The 17,844-nt window shown below is 30.0% G+C and overlaps 1 protein-coding gene across 1 annotated transcript in view; it reads left to right on the top strand.

Annotated features, from left to right (window-relative positions):
- The first annotated feature begins 1,757 nt into the window (after positions 1 to 1,757).
- LOC143198076 (cap-specific mRNA (nucleoside-2'-O-)-methyltransferase 1) overlaps positions 1,758 to 17,844 on the top strand; it is a 36,993-nt gene continuing 20,906 nt past the window's right edge. The window contains exons 1-5 of the mRNA XM_076407032.1: positions 1,758 to 2,008; positions 2,063 to 2,271; positions 3,709 to 3,873; positions 3,924 to 4,059; positions 13,517 to 13,674. Coding sequence (XP_076263147.1) covers positions 2,002 to 2,008; positions 2,063 to 2,271; positions 3,709 to 3,873; positions 3,924 to 4,059; positions 13,517 to 13,674 — 675 coding nt within the window. The 5' untranslated portion in view covers positions 1,758 to 2,001. The remainder of the gene's footprint in view (positions 2,009 to 2,062; positions 2,272 to 3,708; positions 3,874 to 3,923; positions 4,060 to 13,516; positions 13,675 to 17,844) is intronic.

Here is a 17,844-nt window from a genome sequence, read left to right as displayed (position 1 = left end):
AAAACAAAGGGAACTGTGAAGAATGTTAAAAGAAAAGAAAAAACAAAAGTGAACGCCCATTAAAAATTGATTTGGAATATAGATATAAAGAACAGAAGAAAACTCATAAAGCAGAATAATGTTATGTGTAATGTGAATGATTTGAGTTGAAAGTAATAAGTGAAGGGGATAAAGTTAGAAAACTGGAGAAAACAAAATTGAGTACAATATTAGAAGCAGAAAATGGAGATAGTGGTGACCAATTAGTTATGATACCTCAGTGATACCAGAAGACCGTGGGCTAATGTCAGGCAGAAGTGGACTTGAAGGAACAAGTTAAGCAGACTGCAGTGGTGACCAATTAGTTATGATACCTCAGTGGAAGTGGACTTGAAGAAGCAACTTATGAAGACTGGTATGGTAACCAACTAGGAAGTTTTAATGGATCATACCATTTGATAAAAACAACCCAGAGGCATGGAAGAAATTCATTCGAAGAGAAATACATGTGTATGTTTGGCATCCCAAGAACAAGCTATAAAATCGACATTAAATTGGATAGTGTTTTGGCGACTATTTCTATGATTGTTCAAAGTTTTTTTGTTCAAAGAGAGAACTCTTTTTTTAAGTAGAAAATTGACTGTTACTTTTGTTTATCACATAATTGTGTAGATTCATTTGATTAAATTATTAATTAAAGTTAAAATTCTCGCAATACAGAAATAGAATAGTTCTAATTTCGAACAAATTTGTATGTACAATGTAATAGTTTTGTTCTGGCAATTTAAATGTACTTTTTTGTAATCTTTGTTTACAATCTTAATTAGGTTAAGTGATATAGTACACTTAAATTGAAGGGGAGCGTTAAATATATGATTTGTCTCGATACAAGAGCCAGTATAGAAAGGGGGAAGAAAAGTTAGTAGAGGGCGCTGTGACTTGTATCGAGTGAGTATAAATTACCAGGGAGCAAAACAAAATTTCTCTTTTGTTCCAAAGCCATAAGTGATGTATTAATTTCGTCCCATCCCGAACCATAAGTGATTCGTAAAAAGAAATACTTTTATTTCTTGATAAATAAAATACAAATGTTCAACAATACATTATATTGGTCACTATCTTGATAATATACAAGGTATTACAACGGTGATTACAATAACAATCGTGTATCAACTATGTCAGCAATGTACTCTTCGAGAGACTCTAAGAAACTATATCCTTTCTAGTCAAGCTGCCGGCCTTGTAAAAAAGTGTACATCTCAGCATTCCCATCTCAGCGAATGAGTAATCAGGTGCCCTTTACGTAATGCAATGCCGTCTTACAAATATTGAAGTATTGCAGCATTTGGATACCACCAGAACCGGATGTAGACTCAAAAGAATCAAACCATCTGATCTTGTGTAGTGTTGTGTAGTGAGGTGCATATATTAAAAAATTCAGCAGTGACATTATTAAACATTATTTCACCAGAGACTGAGATAGGGCCGATGGGTCCTCCTAATTATGTACCTAGATTTAAGTTATCTTAAAGACAAATTGTAGGTTAGTCGGAAACGACTAGTAACAATGTAATAATTAAATAAAATAAATTATTTTGTTCTAAAATTGAATGAGAGTAATCAAGATGCCACTAAGACCGAATGTTGGTAATCCTACTTTAAATATATTTAATAATATTTTATATAAGTTTATAAACACACTGTATTTAGAGTGTGTTGCTTAATCAGCAAATATTAGCGAGACAAAATGAATGTAGTATTGTGGCGTCATTGATAGTGAGTCCTGATAGACCTGTCAATGGTAGAGTGTGTTATTTTAGGGTACAGATATTTTATATTGTACGAAAAATAGTTATAGTTATATAGTTGTAGAATTTACATATCCTAGTTTCTTTGAAAATTATATGTGTTCGTATCGTATCTTATAATTTTATCTTATCATAATTAAATATTACATATATTATATACTGACTAATTAATAATATTAGATTCAACCAGTGTAGAATAAAAATATAAAGATCGATGGCAAGTAAGTTTTGTACATTTTTTATGTTATAGTTTAGAACTAATGTTCATCACACAGGTGGTTTAAGCAATGACCCTAACGATAGGGTACATCTTTACAATGAATATAAAGAACTAATTTACGAAAAAGTTAATTGGTTATACAAAAGCAATTCTGTTACTTTCTCGTTGGAGGAATGTAAGTTCATTGAAGGACCGAAAACAACAATTGTAAATCACACAGAATTTTGCGATATGAACCTTTTTCTTCAACTCACTGAAAAGAAGGTTAGTTTCATAAATTTTCTTCCATTCCTTTAAATTTCAATTAATTTTCATTTGCTTCTTATTTTATTCCAATTCCTTTGGACTCGTCACCCGGTTTAATAGATTCCATTTGTTCCATATTTTATAACTCTTTGGTGTCCTCTTATATTTCTTTCTGATAGATAAAGTAGGACAAAATTTATCTCTTTGCCAATGAGCATTATTTCTCTTGTAATATAAGATTGAGCGCAGGCACTCTTAAATAAAATGAATGACATTTCAATTTACTTCGGTTATATATGATTTTTTATATACTAAATATAGTTATATAGTAATAGGGAGAAAACTCAATATGGCTCTCTGGAGAAAAGTTTTGCTTTGCCCAATATCCAGATGGTGTTATAATCGACCATTCATGTAATTTGATTGATCAATTTAAATCTCCAATATAGACAGGCCAAATGTCAAGTTTAATTGACTAATAAAATTTAAATAAAATACAATTTTATTTATAAAATAAATTTATTAAATAAAATTCAATGATTGAAATAATTATAATCTGCAAAAAGAATTATATAACAGCATAAACAAACTTTAGTGAACTTTGGAACAAACCAAAATTATCTGTTGTCTTTTCCCTTGTCGATATTTGTTTAGTGCCATTCATTTTAATAAGATTTATTAGAGTTGTCTTTTGGTTTTCTTACTCTAAAAGCAAACTTTCAGCCTTTCTCTGTTAAAACTTTATTTACTTGTTTTATCCAAAAGTATATGGTGCATCTTATTATTTTTTATATTCAGTCTTGAAGATCATTCTGTGGTATGCAAATAAAAAGTTTTAAACTTACATTTTTTTAAATATATGTGACAACAAATATGTTATATTATCGACGTGGAAATACAGCGGGATAAAATAACAGATATAGCTAGCTCAAAGGCCTACTGACAGTGTAATAAAACAACTTTCTGGGGCATGAGATATTGCCCTGCTTCGCTTGTATAACAGGTCAATTGAAAAGTCCCCGGCCTACCATAGTAAAACACATTTTTTTGGTAATTTTTTTTTATTCACCATAATTCCCTTTAAGGATTGTAGCGACTCGATACTTTCCATACCATTTTTATTTATTTTGCCATTTATTGAGTAAAGAATTGTTATAATTTTTATTTTAATCTCTGCTTTAATTTATTTGAGTTGTTAGATTATTTGATATTGTTTTATTAGATATAATTTTTATTTTACGCCCTGGGTTTTAAAATAATCCTACAAATGTGCTCTAAATGTATCTTGTGTGTCTGGATTCTTATCTTGTTATTTTATATATTTCATCTAGCAGTATCTATATATTTTGCATATTTCAAACATATTCTGCAACTGTGGCAGTATCCATGCCTTATATATTCTTATAAAATGTCTATCTAATGCTTTTTTAATATATTCCCATATTATAATTTTAGAATTTAATAGAAACTTCTAAATCGGAAACTGTGTGGCATGAGGCAAAGGTAAAGTTATTACCATTTGAAGTTGTGAAGTCTTTTACGTTTATTAACAAAGAAGCCACGAAATTGGCTAATATAGACGCAGCTATGGATTTTATGCTAACGAATATGGAGAAACAGGTAACGTGGATACTTAAAATTTTAATAACACCTGAAAAATTTATTTTTAGGGGGATTTTAGTCTGCCTATTTATTTCGCAGACGTTTGTGCTGGACCTGGTGCGTTCAGTGAATATTTGTCGTGGAAACGTGGATGGGATTACAAGGGGTTTGGAATTACTCTTAAAGGACCTAATGATTTCACACGTAAATATCAAAACTTTTTAATTTACTTGAAAATTCGTTTATTTTAACGATAATTTGTTGAATTGGGGTGAGTATGTGTTATCAAGATACTAAGAAATCTGTGAATGTCTAGTTTAAAACGTGACGAGTGTTGTATACAACCCTCTTGAGTATTTCTGATCAGATTTTTCCTTCTCAATTTACCCTAGTTAAAAAGAGACAGAACGATGTCTGCAGCCTGTAAAATTCGAGTTGATGCTGATCGGCATTGTTTTCGAAAATATCCACAAAATTCTTCAAATTATTAGTTATAATAATTAGAGATTACAAAAGTTTTTAATTATATCCCTTCCAATAAAACAGCCAATACACGTCATAGATGACGTCAAATATACTCATAGAGAATTAGAGGTTTAACTTCATAGGACATTTTGGTGAAATGTTTCGCGACGTCCAACATCTATATGTCGCTACTTTTAACTTTGCTTGCTTTAATCGCTACGCTATAAGCCCCGACGGCATCGGTTGGCCCATTTCGTTTCTATGGAACGTTTTTATTTACTTATTTTTAAGGCCATTTTCAGTATGACTGACATAAGGAATAATGCGTTTAGGGATTAAATTATTAGTTTATCAATATCGGTCGTAAATTATCGGTAAAGTGAATTATCGGTCTAAGAAGTGTTGTGTACCCAGATGCACAAATAATAAAGAAATGCAGAATCCTTTTCGTTTGAAGAAGTATTTAGGTGTCATTAAAAAATGGTTGATAATATTAAAAATCCCAAACCGATTGGATTACGTATTAAAGAAAATTTAAGTTGTTGTAAGTTGAGGTAAGTTTATGCCTATAAACTTATATATAAATATATATAAATATATATAAATATATATAAATATATATAAATATATATAAATATATATAAATATATATAAATATATATAAATATATATAAATATATATAAATATATATAAATATATATAAATATATATAAATATATATAAATATATATATATATATATATATATATATATATATATATATATATATATATATATATAAATATTATATAAATATATATATATATATATATATATATATATATATATATATATATATAAATATTATATAAATATCTATATATATATATATATATATATATATATATATATATATAAATATTATATAAATATCTATATATATATATATATATATATATATATATATATATATATATAAATATCTATATATATATATATATATATATATATATATATATATATATATATATATAAATATCTATATATATATATATATATATATATATATATATATATATATATAAATATCTATATATATATATATATATATATATATATATATTTGATTTATATTATTTATAGCCATTTACATCGCATTTTTTTTGGAAGGGAATTATTTTCTAAAATTAAAAAAATAAATATTTGATATATATATATATATATATATATATATATATATATATATATATATTATATAGGAGGATTAATCAAATTTTGGTGTAAAATTTATTGCCCAAGTAAGAATAAATTTGTTAAAGTGTCATCAATTTAATAACTACCTTGAGGGGTTCATTTTATTAAAGAAAGAAAAAAGTGTAATTATCCAAATAAATATATTGGCTTGAGGCTACTTAATCAAGATGGTTTATTTTGAATCTAGCTCATGGATTCGAGAATACATCCTTGGCTAGTATATTTTAGAAATCATTTGAAGCGCCCAACATAAGTTAATTTTTTTCATCTCATTGGCCTTTAGATAAATGTGAATATAAGGCCTTTAAATATTTACATTCTATACTAACCGGGGATGAAATTAAAATTCTGTCAGTAGGTCTTTAAGCTATCTCTTTTATTTTATTCAGCGACTTGCCACGTCGATAATATAACAAGATTTTCGTCAAATGTTCCATAATGATCTTTCAGATAAAATATTAAAATTATTAACAAGGTGCGCTATATAATTTTGAGTAAAACAGGTGAACAGAATTTTAACAGGGGAAGACTAAAAATTTGCTTTCAGTATAAGAAAACAAAAAGAGAGAACTTAATATATCCTATTAAATTGATGGCACTAAACAAATATGAAAAAGGAAAAAGGCGGAGGAGATAATTTTGAATTGCAATGTACCAAAGTTTTTTGTTTATGATTTTATATATATGTATATAATATTTATATTTTATAGATATATTTATTTTTATATTATATTTATATTTTATAGATATATTTATTTTTATATTATATTTATATTTTATAGATAAATTTACATTATATATTTACATATTGGGATATTGGGATCATTTTTCTTGTCGGTTTTTACTCTCTTGCCTAGAAAATTCACAAATTTTTAAACAATCACAAACAAAAATTTACGACCATGCCCCAGCAGGATTCGAACCCGCGACTATCACAACAGTATGAGGACTGCCCCATCGCCTTTACCACTGCGTCACCAAGCCGGCATATATTTATATAGGGTTATAGATTACATTTATATTTATTTATTTTTACATATTATATTTTTATTTATATTTTATTTAATTAATTTATTTCAGATAAAAAATGTTTTTTATTTAAATTTCATTGGTCAATTAAACACGACGTCAAGGCTATTCGACGTGCCAAACATTAATCAAATAATCAAATATCTTCACAGTAAAATATTTCTCTTACAGGTATAATAAATGGAGATTTAAATTGACCAATCATTACTTGAACTGCCAATTATTGCTCCCTCTGGATCTTGGGCAAAGCGGAACTTTGCGCCAGAGTCCTCTATTGAGTTAGATCTCTATTACTCTACGAATATACTGCCATATGCAGCTTATAAAAATATAATAGTTGTTTTATAATCGGAATTCGTTTTTTTACTTCTTATTTTACCGTAATTAAAAAAGACAGTCTGCTCTCTAATGGTGGTTACAGACTTGAGCATTCGGGGCGAATTTCCAGAGAAATTTAAAAATGCGCATGAGCAGAACTGAATTCGGCGAACATTTGTGCCGAACAAGTTTCAAAATTGGTTCAAAGTCGTAGTGCACATGCACCTTGTTTAGTTCCAGTGTTCGCCGCATGACTTTCAGCGCTCAACGACGAAGAGAATGTCGTTCCAGGAGCTGCAAATCGGGCCAACAAATTATTACTTTAAAGATGTTTCTGAATCATAAATATATTTTTAATTTTTATTTAATATAATAAAATATAATTAATATATAATCATTAATAATTAATAAAAATACATATAATTATACAAAAACCTCATAAAAACATGAAAAATTAAAAAATTAATATTTTACTTGCAAGAACTTTGTTATGAAATCTGAAATAATATTCAAGTTTGATTTTAATTTTGTAAATGGTAATAAGCTTATATTTCATTGAAGGGAATTACATTTATTGATACCCTTCGTAGTACAAAATTTGGCAAATATTATGGAAGAAGTATTTCATAACTGGTGAGCAAAAAGATGTTTATATTAACAACATACTAAATTAAGTTTGCTTAATAAGACCGAATAAGTTGGAACATTATTTTTCGATGTATTTTTGTTCGGGTCATATATGAAAGTTGTGCAAATACTATTGAAATAGCAATTGAACAGATACAATAATGTCATATTAATACTAATTTTACTAATACTATTTTATTTAATTCATAGAACAATGTGACTATTTTAAAATTTAACGTTCAACACATCAACATGTAAAAATAATCACCTATTAATCTCATTATCATCTTATACGGGTTACCTTTTATTTTTTTATACTATTTAGCCATTGTTTTTGAAATAATTAAAACACAGTTAACAAATACCATGCATACACCATGCATTAAACGGAAATTGACATCTGTTTATATAATTCTTATCTTTATCATTATCTGATGAATTGCCTGATGATTCCATTTATACATTGTGCGCGAATAAATAAAGGTAATATTCTTAATTTATGGTTTCATTATGTCTATCTCATAGTGATATTTTTACATATAAATTCTTTTATTTTGAGACTGAATATATCTTTTGATGATTTTGGATTATTTCGTAGTCGTTACAGAATTGTAAATGTTTCATTCATTTCATTTTAAATTCAGGAATCTATAGACTACTATATAGAAAGTCCTACAAACAAACATAAGATTTTTATGAAATATTCTTACCACAACCTTCGAACCATAACTAACGAGTTGAATTTCAATATCATACGTATTTTCTTCCTATCAGAACTTTGTTTATTATGTTGAATGTTATATTATTATGAACGCGCTACCATTAGAGAGCATATTTACCTTTTACGTTTAGTTCTTGTCATATATAGAGTGTTAACTTAATACAAATAATTTCAGAATTGTTTTGCATGGTCTCAGCAGAAAGGCGCTGAGAACGTCATTTGGCTGAATTTCATTGGTTAGTATAAAATACCATTACAGGCACCTGTAATGAAAATATTTTGTAAGGGGAGCATTTCATTGGTCGACGATTTTATACCTATCACGTGACTAACCTCTGACGTCACATTCTACTGACCAATTAAATTTTAAATAAAACCAAAATAAAATGTAATTTTTCAAAACCATTTATTAACATAAAATGCTGTACAAATAAAAATATTATATAATATCAAAAAGCTAAAACATAAGAATATATATAATGTATATAAATAAAAAATAATTAAATGTGGATATAAAAATTGCTTGCTATCAATTCAAATAAGATGTATTAAAATTTCTATCTTATTGTTCGCTCATACTGAAAGCAAAGCAGCACAGCTGAAAGTCTGTTAATATTTTACCTACTTGTTCAACGCAAAAATGTATTGAGGCAAGTTATTATTATTTTTACAATGTTATTTCGAAAATTGTGGAATGGATAATTAAAGCAGTTAAGTCGTATGATATACTTTCTTGTTAGTTTTTGCAGTAATTCTCCTCTTATTAAATCGTAGCCTGATGATTTCCTGGGGTTATAAAAAACATTTATATGTTTATAAATTAAAAAATATTTTATCAAGAAGGTATTTCATTGGTTGATAATTTCAGACACATCATGTGAATAACTCTTGACATTACTAACCAATTAAATTTGAAATAATACCCAAATATAGTTCCCCATAAAAATATATTAAAATAAAAATTCTGCAATGAGACTTAATTGAGATTAGTACATATCTCCTGACAAATATCGAAATTGTCTATGGTGCCTTTTCTGTTTTCTCATATTTCCCTAGTATTGAGAAATCCTTCACCTAGAAATCCTACAATTCTATCATTTGTCAATTTCTTCTTCAATGTGTCTTATCGTGTTCATCCAAACCGAAGGGGTTATTAACCATTCCTGTTTCTATCATGAAGTACAATATATCTGCAATGAATTATTAATAAATGTTATGACTATAGAACCTAATCAATTATTATTCCAACATTTATTTTTTTCCATCAACTACTGTTGTCATAACACTATTTTTATTATCATCTTGCCACTCATAGCAATCATTGGTATATTGGCCCCATTCTGAAATATCCACGAGTGATCTAAATCTTTTAAAAACAATAACCGGAAGTTCCATTAGACCTCTTCGATACTTTTCAGACTATTTCCTTTGAAATAATTGTATTAAATTATGTTTGTATTGAAAAACTAGTCACTGTTTTGTTTAATATTGATTCGTCACCCTCTTCGCATGAAGACGGGGTTTTTCGGTTAATTCAAAATTATATTTTTCATTTGTTGAGATATTTCAGTGACCGTATCTATACTAATATTCAGTGCAGTTGCAACACGCTAAAAATATTTTCAATAAAAATCGCAGCAAATTAATATTTAAGAGTAAACATGCTTACCTCTCTAACGAATTTCACTGGCAAGATGGAGCCCCCATTATCTCGTTCCTGTTCAAAGTAACTGATTAGAGACGGAATTTTCAATCAGATAATAATCATCAGTAATAATAAGCAGCGATTTTAAATTTATCATTATAAGCAATAAAGCTTTAAAATAACGTTTACCGGTTTATAACCTCTTATCACTATTGTTTTGTAAAATTTTTCATACATTTTCGTTACACGTTCGAACTTATCAGGCACCATTGTGTCTCTTTTTAACTTGAATAAAATGAGAAGGAAAATATTCTCTGATTCTAAAACGAATTTACAAATTGCGGCTTACTGTAATTGCAAAAAAACTTTGAATAGACTATAAAGTGTTTACTTAATACATATAATTTCAGAATGGTTTTGCTTGGTCTTAGCAGGAAGGCACTGAAAACGCCATTTCTCCGCATTTGATTGGTTAATTTAAATCACCATTACGGTCACCTGTAAAAAATATTTTATCAAGAAGGCATTTCATTGGTTGAAAATTTCAGATACATCATATGAATAACTCTTGACTTTACTGACCAATTAAATTTGAAATAATACCCAAATATAGATTCCCATAAAAATGTATTAAAATAGAATTCTGTAATGAGACTTAATTGAGATTATAACATATCTCTTAATTTCTTGATTGACTGTGGGTATCTGAAGGTCTCGATGTAGGTAATCAGTCCTATAGTATTAGAGATGCACCCACAATACCTCTCAGGATTTTGTTCTGAAAAAGTTTATTTATTTATACACAGTATATACAAAGTATATATTTACAAAGTATTTTATTTATGTTACTCTTTGCAGAACATCCCCATAATTGGAATAATGACTCCGTTTGTCCATATAGGTTTCAGTATTTGCTTATATAATAGCAATTTATTCTGTACTGATAATTGTGATTATCTTGCAATTAGCCAGTACATTTTTCTATATTTCAATTCCAGTTCTTTTCTTTTCTTATTTATATATTCCTTCCAGCGAACTTTTGTATCGAGATTCGTTCCGAGATATTTAGCGTTGTTGGTGCTTGTACGGTCTGTTTATAGGTGAACTGCACATATACAGATTTACTTTCATTAATTCTTATTTTCCAAGCTTGTGCCCACTTGTTTATATTGTCACTGGTCTGTTGTAATTTTCGTGAGGCTTCTTCACTATTGTCTCCGACAGCTATAATCGCAGTATCATCAGTAAATGTAGCCATCGTAATATTTTCCATTTGTGGTATATCACAAGGGTAGAGTAGATAAAGCATTGGTCCCAGTACACTTCCTTGTGGTACACCTGCTTTAGCTTTTTTTATTGTAGAGTAAGCTTTTTCTTGTTTGACTCTAAACATTCTGGTTGTAATGTATGATTTTAATAGTTCCATGTGTTGTTTTGGTAGCATTTTCTGTAATTGATGAATAAGGGCTTCGTGCCAAACCTTATCGAAGGCTTGTGCTACATCTAAGAATATAACTGCGCATCCTTTATTACTTTCGTAGGCTTTTTCAATAACATCTATTTTTCTATGAACCTGGTCAATTATAGAGTGCTTGTTAGTAAACCCAAACTGGTGTGTTGGTATTAGGTTTTTTCTCTCTATGATCTGTTTTATTCTTTTCAACAGGATTTTTCAAAAACCTTAGATATTACTGGCAGCAGTGATATAGGTCTATAGGCTCTTATTTCATTTGGTGACTTCCCAGGGTTTGGGATTATTATAATTTCCGCTATCTTCCAAATATCTCGGACATGTTTTAATCTAAATGCTGTATTGATCAAGTTGGTGAGTTTTATAATTCCCTTTCTTATTAGTTTTTGCAGTAATTCTCCTCTTATTAAATCGTAGCCTGGTGATATCCTGGAGTTATAAAAAACATTTTATATGTTTATAAATTAAAAAATATTTTATTATTAATATTTTAAGAAGGTATTTCATTGGTTGATAATTTCAGACACATTATGTGAATAACTCTTGACTTTACTAACCAATTAAATTTAGTATTAGTTGAAGAACTCCATGCGTGGACCCAAAGAAATCCTACCGACGTTTTGGTTTTTATTATTTCCGCACATACATTGGATACACATGACTTTTGAGACTGAATATACATTATTATCAAATAATAGTGATTATAAACAAGTTACAAATGTACAATGTACGTACTCTATGTGAAGCAAATAGGAAATATTAAAAATCATCGTGGTCCGCTAGATGGACAATACTGCGCTGGCGCGTGCGTCCCCTTGTTACAAATATTTGAATAATCTCAGTATTGATTGGGACGTCATGAGAAGGGCTGTGTCTTATCTATAACCAAACTTCTGATATCGGCATAGTGTTACAATATAACAAAAGTTGCAACAGAAAATTTCCAAAAAAGACAAGGTTAATATATTAATGGAAAAAGAGCTTACCGTCTAAAAAACATCACCATAATTAATGAAATCAAGGACTCAAGTACCTAAAAACTCAATGATGTTAATATTTTGAGTTTTATTTCAAAATACCTATTAACTATTTTCTTTCATTTCTGCTTAGGTGTGCTTTTCTCTTCTTTGATGAACAAACTTTTGAATATATTATGATATAGACAGACTCAAATTAATTTTTTGCCTGTAACCCTTCTTGACTTATCGTACTCTATCTAAAATTGATTCGTAAAATAATAATCATATCAATAGTTTTATGGAAAATATTACCTTGATGATAACTTGTTATACAGTGGTATATAAGCTTCTTGACTTCTTGTTTTCTAAGAGATTCTTTAACGAATATGTTTTTTCTTTTGTCGTTGCTTCCAACTTTCAAAGCCTCACAAATTCTTAAAATATAGATTAGATTGTTTAACATCTATATTATGGATCCGACAAAGATGCTGCCGAAATTCAGTGTGTATGGATACCAAAATCATTAAATTGGAGACACAGAGAAGGCAGGCTTCTTGTTATCGGCTTTAGTTGTGCAGCAAGCTCATGGTGAATTCTTTATCTCTTTTGCTACTAAGTACGTCATATTACAAACTTGACATATTAATTTACTTTCACTGCAAAATGAAGTCATTTAATTAATTTATCCTATTTATAACAACGGATACTAAATCTACCTTTGACTCTCCATATTTGTAATCCTGTTAAAACGCTGAAATGTTAAGCTAAAAGGCGTAAAAGGGAACATCACAATATAACTTTAAAAATGCCGTATCAAACGCTTTAATAGTTAAACAAATAAATACCCAACGTTTTATCAAAACAATGCGGTACATCGCCATTTCAAGTCTCCTTAAATATATTATTTTTCTAAAATAAAATACATCCATAAAGCAAATAGCTGAAAAACAGCTGAATCTTCAGGCCACGATGATTTTTATTGTATACTGTACAAAAATGGCGTCATAAACAAACTGAAACAAACAATCGCGTTATAGAAATGAGCCAATCGAATGCCTTTTTAGGGCAATTCAAGAGGCAATTCATTCTCATTGCCTGTATTGATGAGACCACGCAAAACATTTCCTGGGTTTCACCTATTTAAGTTTAACTACTATATTATGTATAATCTATTACTCTTGTATTAACATAGTTGAGAAATCAAGTTGTACGAACTTCGCAACCTTTCAAAAGTTATATGGGAAAAATGAAGATGGTGATATACGCAACCCAGAAAACATACGCGATTTTGTTGATAAGGTTCGCAACGAAACTGATCATTTAGGGGTACATTTGATGCTGTCAGATGGGGTAAGTTATATATATTAGTATATGTCTTGACACTCATTGTCTTTGGTTATTTCTTGTTTATATGCGATAACCCCACAGTAAGTAGTGGTCTTTTATTGTCATGAGATTTGAATTTTCTTCACTCCCTCTCTCAATGTTATATAACGTTTTGTTTGTTCTGGCCTAAAACCTGACGGTGAAATACGCGAAGTATATCAGGTCATGGAGACTCGCCCAGGGGTAACGACCTGGGCCGGGTTATATGGGACTGACTATGATCTTTAAAATACATTAAATCAAAATCGCTTACAGCTGATCACTGTAGATCATTAGTGCTACTTCATTATATGACACCCGTCTACCGGGTAGCTGTTATTAGGCACAAGGACCCATTGGAAGAACAGTTAGTGAAACAAACTGTTCTTGGTCTTGTCGTCAGCGTAGAATGTGACGTTATCGTGTTCTGTTCTCGGCAGATCTGGATAAGGCTAAGGGAGAGCCTTGGGAAACGACAGCGTTAATGGCTTGTTGACTGGAGAGTGTTTTTGGATCTCCACCTGAAATGATCTGCCCGAAAGGAAATATTTGATGAGAGCGGTTAGGTCTTCTGGTAGACTGCATTTTGCAATTAAGCCGTCGCCCCAAACCTTGCCAAAAGCTCTGATTAGGTCCAGAAAATCTGCTCCAAGCTTCTATGCCGCCATGCTCTGTTTGCGACCAAACGGGTGGCCTGTTGAACGTGGTATATAACGGCTTGGGTTTTCTGTAGTTAGGCAACCTGCAGAATTTTAAACATTTAATAGCGAAGTTTAATTGAATCTGTAGTTTAGTTTTCTTTGAGCGATATCTACGGAACGTCGAAGAAGACCGTCTCTTCCGCCGGAGATGAGCAAATTGAAAGATTTTCCTGGTGAAACCACCAGTCTTCGGTCAAGCAAGGTCTTCTTTCCACCAACCACGGTCGCTAAGCTGTCGAAACCAACAGTTATATATAACCAAATATAAATAAGAAAATTATAGTCCTAAACCTTACAGGGAGGCGTCATATATCCAGGTAGATTTGCTGAGAGACGAGGTACCCAGTCTAGGAATGATCGATATTATAAAACATCGATTGAAATACATCTATATGTATAAAAACATCGATGTTTTCGGTAAAAAATAAAACTGTCTATTATATTTATGAAATGTGTTTATTGTTATTGAAATTACTACAAGTTAAAGAAAAAAATTCCCAGTATTGTTTGGGCACGTTCTCTAAAAAAATTAAGTTCTCGACAGGTGCTTTCCCTTTAGACTGTTCTCTTGTTACTACAGAAATTGGCCAGTTTTAGGATAAAGCCTTTCTGAAGCCATGGATGTCGCTGTGCAACACAAATGCGTAAGAGCTATTTTCTTCAAATTAGGGTTGTTGTAATTCCATAGGCATATTCGTATCACGTTGACCAAACAAAATTTTATTCTTTTCGTTATTCTACGTCTTTCCATATAACAGGTGGGGCCTAAGGCCGCCTGGTTAAATTGAGAGATTTTTCGTCTAAATTGTTAATGAGCGATGAAGCACTTTTCCTTTTCAGTGGCCACGTCAACACAGAATCCTCAATTAATTCATAAAACATCATCACATCCACTAAAAATAACTGTATGGCGTGGTATTCATAACAAGGTGTGATTTTCTTGTGCCTGAAATGGATGCGCAAGAACTAGAGGGCATGGGGTTTCAGCAAGATTGGGCCACAGCACACACAGCTCGTTCAAAAATTCAATTATTGAATGACGTTTTTCCACGAAGACTAATTTCGCGAAGTGGCGATTTATCATACCAAATTATTATTAGCCAAACATACTTTTCATGAAAACCAAATTTACTTATCTTTTCTTTGAACAAAGTTATAGGCAATCAAAATGGTGGTGGCACTTTTGCTCCACATTGTATCCACAGCTTGGTCTTCTTCCACTTGTGTTGTACAATTCTCCGTCAGTCATTAAATATTTAAAATTCTTTCGGATGGTCTGTTTTGATTGGAAGCTTGCTACTTTTATATTAAGTAATCTGGTAAGTGTATAAGTCAGTATAACTTTACTACATGTTACACATTTTTCACCGCAGACCCCACGAGTAGTTAATTCTATTGGTCGTAAAATCTCACAAATTTCAGTTGAATTACGAATAATTGACGTTTCGATATTTTATTCTTATAACATCGATACGTCGATGATATCGAAGTCAACAAATCGATGTTTTCCATTTAAACATCGATGTTTACTTAACATAGATGAATATTGTTTACCTAATCCGGTCACAAGGTTTGCACGAAGGCGTTCGCAGGGAAGTGCAACTCCAATGGTAAGCTCTGGGGCAATGTTCGCTTAGTCCAATCAGTGGTGGTGCTGACAACGTGACATTTCGTTGGTTAGTTTAAAACGGTTGTGTATAAACCTGTAAGGAATATACTTTGTTTTGATTGGTCCTCCATTACTGACCAATAGTACTCGATTTAAATCTATTTTTTTTATAAGAATACATACATATAAATTTAAAATATATATATAAACAAAAGGTAAAAATGAAGAAATATGAGTGTATAAGTGTAAATGAAAAAAAAAATTAAGACCTTAATACTTAATAATAAATAATTAATATATTCTTCTATAACGCCTTCTCGCTTGTTCGTATTTGTTTAGCGCCATCAATTTTGTGGGATCTATTAGAATTCTATCTTCTACTTTTGCTATACTGAAGACAAACTTTAAGTCCTTCCGTATAAATAGTTACATTCATTTGTTTAACCCAAAAATATAATGAACCACTGACAATAACATTTAAAATTTAGTCTTGAAAATCATTATGGATTGGCCAATTGACACAAATTGAAAATATCCCTAGCTTCTTGTGACAAATATGCTCGACGAGAGAAACTAAACTTCTTTATAAAGCTGGTATAGCTTCTACATTCTAAAAAAGGCTTTTTAGTATTAACTATACACATTATGTATCAAAAATATTACCTTTTCGGGAAGTTTCTTTAACAAACACTCTGATTGTTGTTATAGGTTGACTTTTTATAAACCAGCAATATATACGTGTAACAAGCATACAGTAGATAGATAATTAATTGTATATGTAGCTGATAAAAACAATGTTTGATAAGCATTTACCCTAAGATCTGTTCGTTGAGGAAAGTTAATTCTAAATTCCTCACTAAAAGGTCTGTGTTACACACGATGGCGTTGATATATTTGTATTGTGGTTAATCCAGATAATTTATTTTTATTTACATGATCAACCCATTTTTTGAATATTGTCTAATTTTGATAACAGAGTTTCAGCCAGGTACACTACATTTTTTACTACACGGATGCATTATAATCAATTTTTATATTAATCACTTAATAAAAAGATGCACAACGCTAAATGAAGATTTCATAACTTTAATACGAAACCACTTAAAACAGAAAACTTAAAAATGATGCCTTCGCACAATTTGGCCGACCAACCAGATTTTTAGTGATGCTTCGAGCAATTTAAAGTAACCATTAACATGTTGCGATCGCCGCTCTACCTTTGAATTGAACTAAGCAAAACATTTCCCCAAGGTCAGTCGAATTTCTCTTTTTCTATGGGCGTACGATCTATGTCATGAAGAAACGTACAGTGTACTATTTGTAATATGGAAGAAAGGAAACCAGTTAATGTGAATAAAATTGTCTATGAATTGGAGAAGGAAACAGAAGTAGATTTATTAGAAAAAATAAATCAGTAGAGAACAGAGTAGTTGAAACACTTAATGGGAAGTAACTAAAAATATATTACTAATATAGCCAGCAAGGAAGATTATGATCGAGATGGTTAGATTAGACAAAATATGATTTGATGGAAATAAGAAAAGGACAAGACATAGAACAATGATAGGAAAGTTTGGAGCAAGGCGCATCAAAAATTAAAATAAGAACTAGGTATAAAACGGGCTAATCCAAAGGACCTAGAAAGTTTTTTTATGCGATTAGTGCAATCTTAATTATAAAATTAATTTATTACTACTTTTCATTTGTACTTGGATTCATTCACAGGCAAGACGATTGCGGGAAAATACATCAATATGTATTCGTAAATTATAAAATTATAATAACTTATAGCTATAGTTTACACTAAAGGTATTCACTTTATATAAGTTCGTATGGTTTGGTTCG

Source organism: Rhynchophorus ferrugineus, unplaced genomic scaffold (assembly GCF_030347505.1).
Source record: "Rhynchophorus ferrugineus isolate W39M unplaced genomic scaffold, kcgeb_rfMv2 rfM6, whole genome shotgun sequence".
Classification (NCBI taxonomy): domain Eukaryota; kingdom Metazoa; phylum Arthropoda; class Insecta; order Coleoptera; family Curculionidae; genus Rhynchophorus; species Rhynchophorus ferrugineus.
This window is presented reverse-complemented; position numbering and strand designations above follow the sequence as displayed.